Source organism: Abramis brama (genome assembly GCF_963993115.1).
Source record: "Abramis brama genome assembly, chromosome: 6".
NCBI classification, from domain to species: Eukaryota; Metazoa; Chordata; class Actinopteri; order Cypriniformes; family Leuciscidae; genus Abramis; species Abramis brama.
In genome coordinates this window covers 41930258-41931051 of record NC_139968.1, presented here as the reverse complement: position 1 = coordinate 41931051, position 794 = coordinate 41930258, and the positions used below count along the sequence as shown (strand labels likewise).

Genomic DNA, 794 nt, shown 5'->3' with positions numbered 1-794 from the left:
ATGCTATAAATATTAGAGAAACTAGGTCTAAAAATGGGAGGACAAAATGATGGGAAACAGAGAGAACAGGTCAAAAGAATATGTGAGGATAAAAACTAGGTAAAAGGTTGTGAGAAGACAAGAGTGGAAAAGTACCCAAAAAAAACATATATGAAGTAATTTTTTAAAAAACGCATGCGCAAGGACCGCCACCAATAAGAATAAAGACATCGATGCAGGTGTTTCTAATCGTGGCGAAGTGACGAGGAGGAGCAAAAAGAAAAAGATAACTTTATGAATGCTAATTGGACACCAAGTGATAAGAAAAGGTATAAGACTTGAGTGCAGACCATTGTAAGATCAGATGTGAAGCTGACATCTCACTTTGTTGAACTGCTCAATAAAGTTTATTCTTCTGGGACCTGAAACTTCGACTCTGAAAGATTTCTTCTGAGACCTGAACCTGATATTGAAGACCTGAACCAAAGATTGTGATTTTGCCACCACACTGGGTGAGTTTATCAAGGCAACATTTATTTTAGAACGTTTCCCCATTATTGTTTCCATGGCGAACCGTCATGATCTTGATTTAAATGTGAGATGGCGCCGCCATGTTTGTTTGCGCCGCAGTTCAAATTGTCTGAAGAGTTTGAATCTGACAGTTATGTGACATCATCACTGAACATTCCAAATCCCAAATGTGGGACCATATCACTCAAAAGGTTTACTCACCGGAGACAATGAGCAAGAACCACTTGTTCTCACTGTTGATCTGTAGATAATAATCTCCAGTATGTTCAGTTCTGGTGTTTGTG

General features: G+C 38.7%; 1 protein-coding gene across 1 annotated transcript in view; it reads right to left on the bottom strand.

Moving 5' to 3' along the window:
* LOC311085942 (calcium homeostasis endoplasmic reticulum protein-like) overlaps positions 1-534 on the bottom strand; it is a gene marked incomplete at its 5' end in the record, with an annotated part of 7669 nt that extends 7135 nt beyond the window's left edge. The window contains one exon of the mRNA XM_084118561.1: positions 364-534. Within this exon, the coding sequence (XP_083974687.1) occupies positions 364-534 (171 nt within the window). The remainder of the gene's footprint in view (positions 1-363) is intronic.
* Between the last annotated feature and the right edge of the window lie 260 nt (positions 535-794).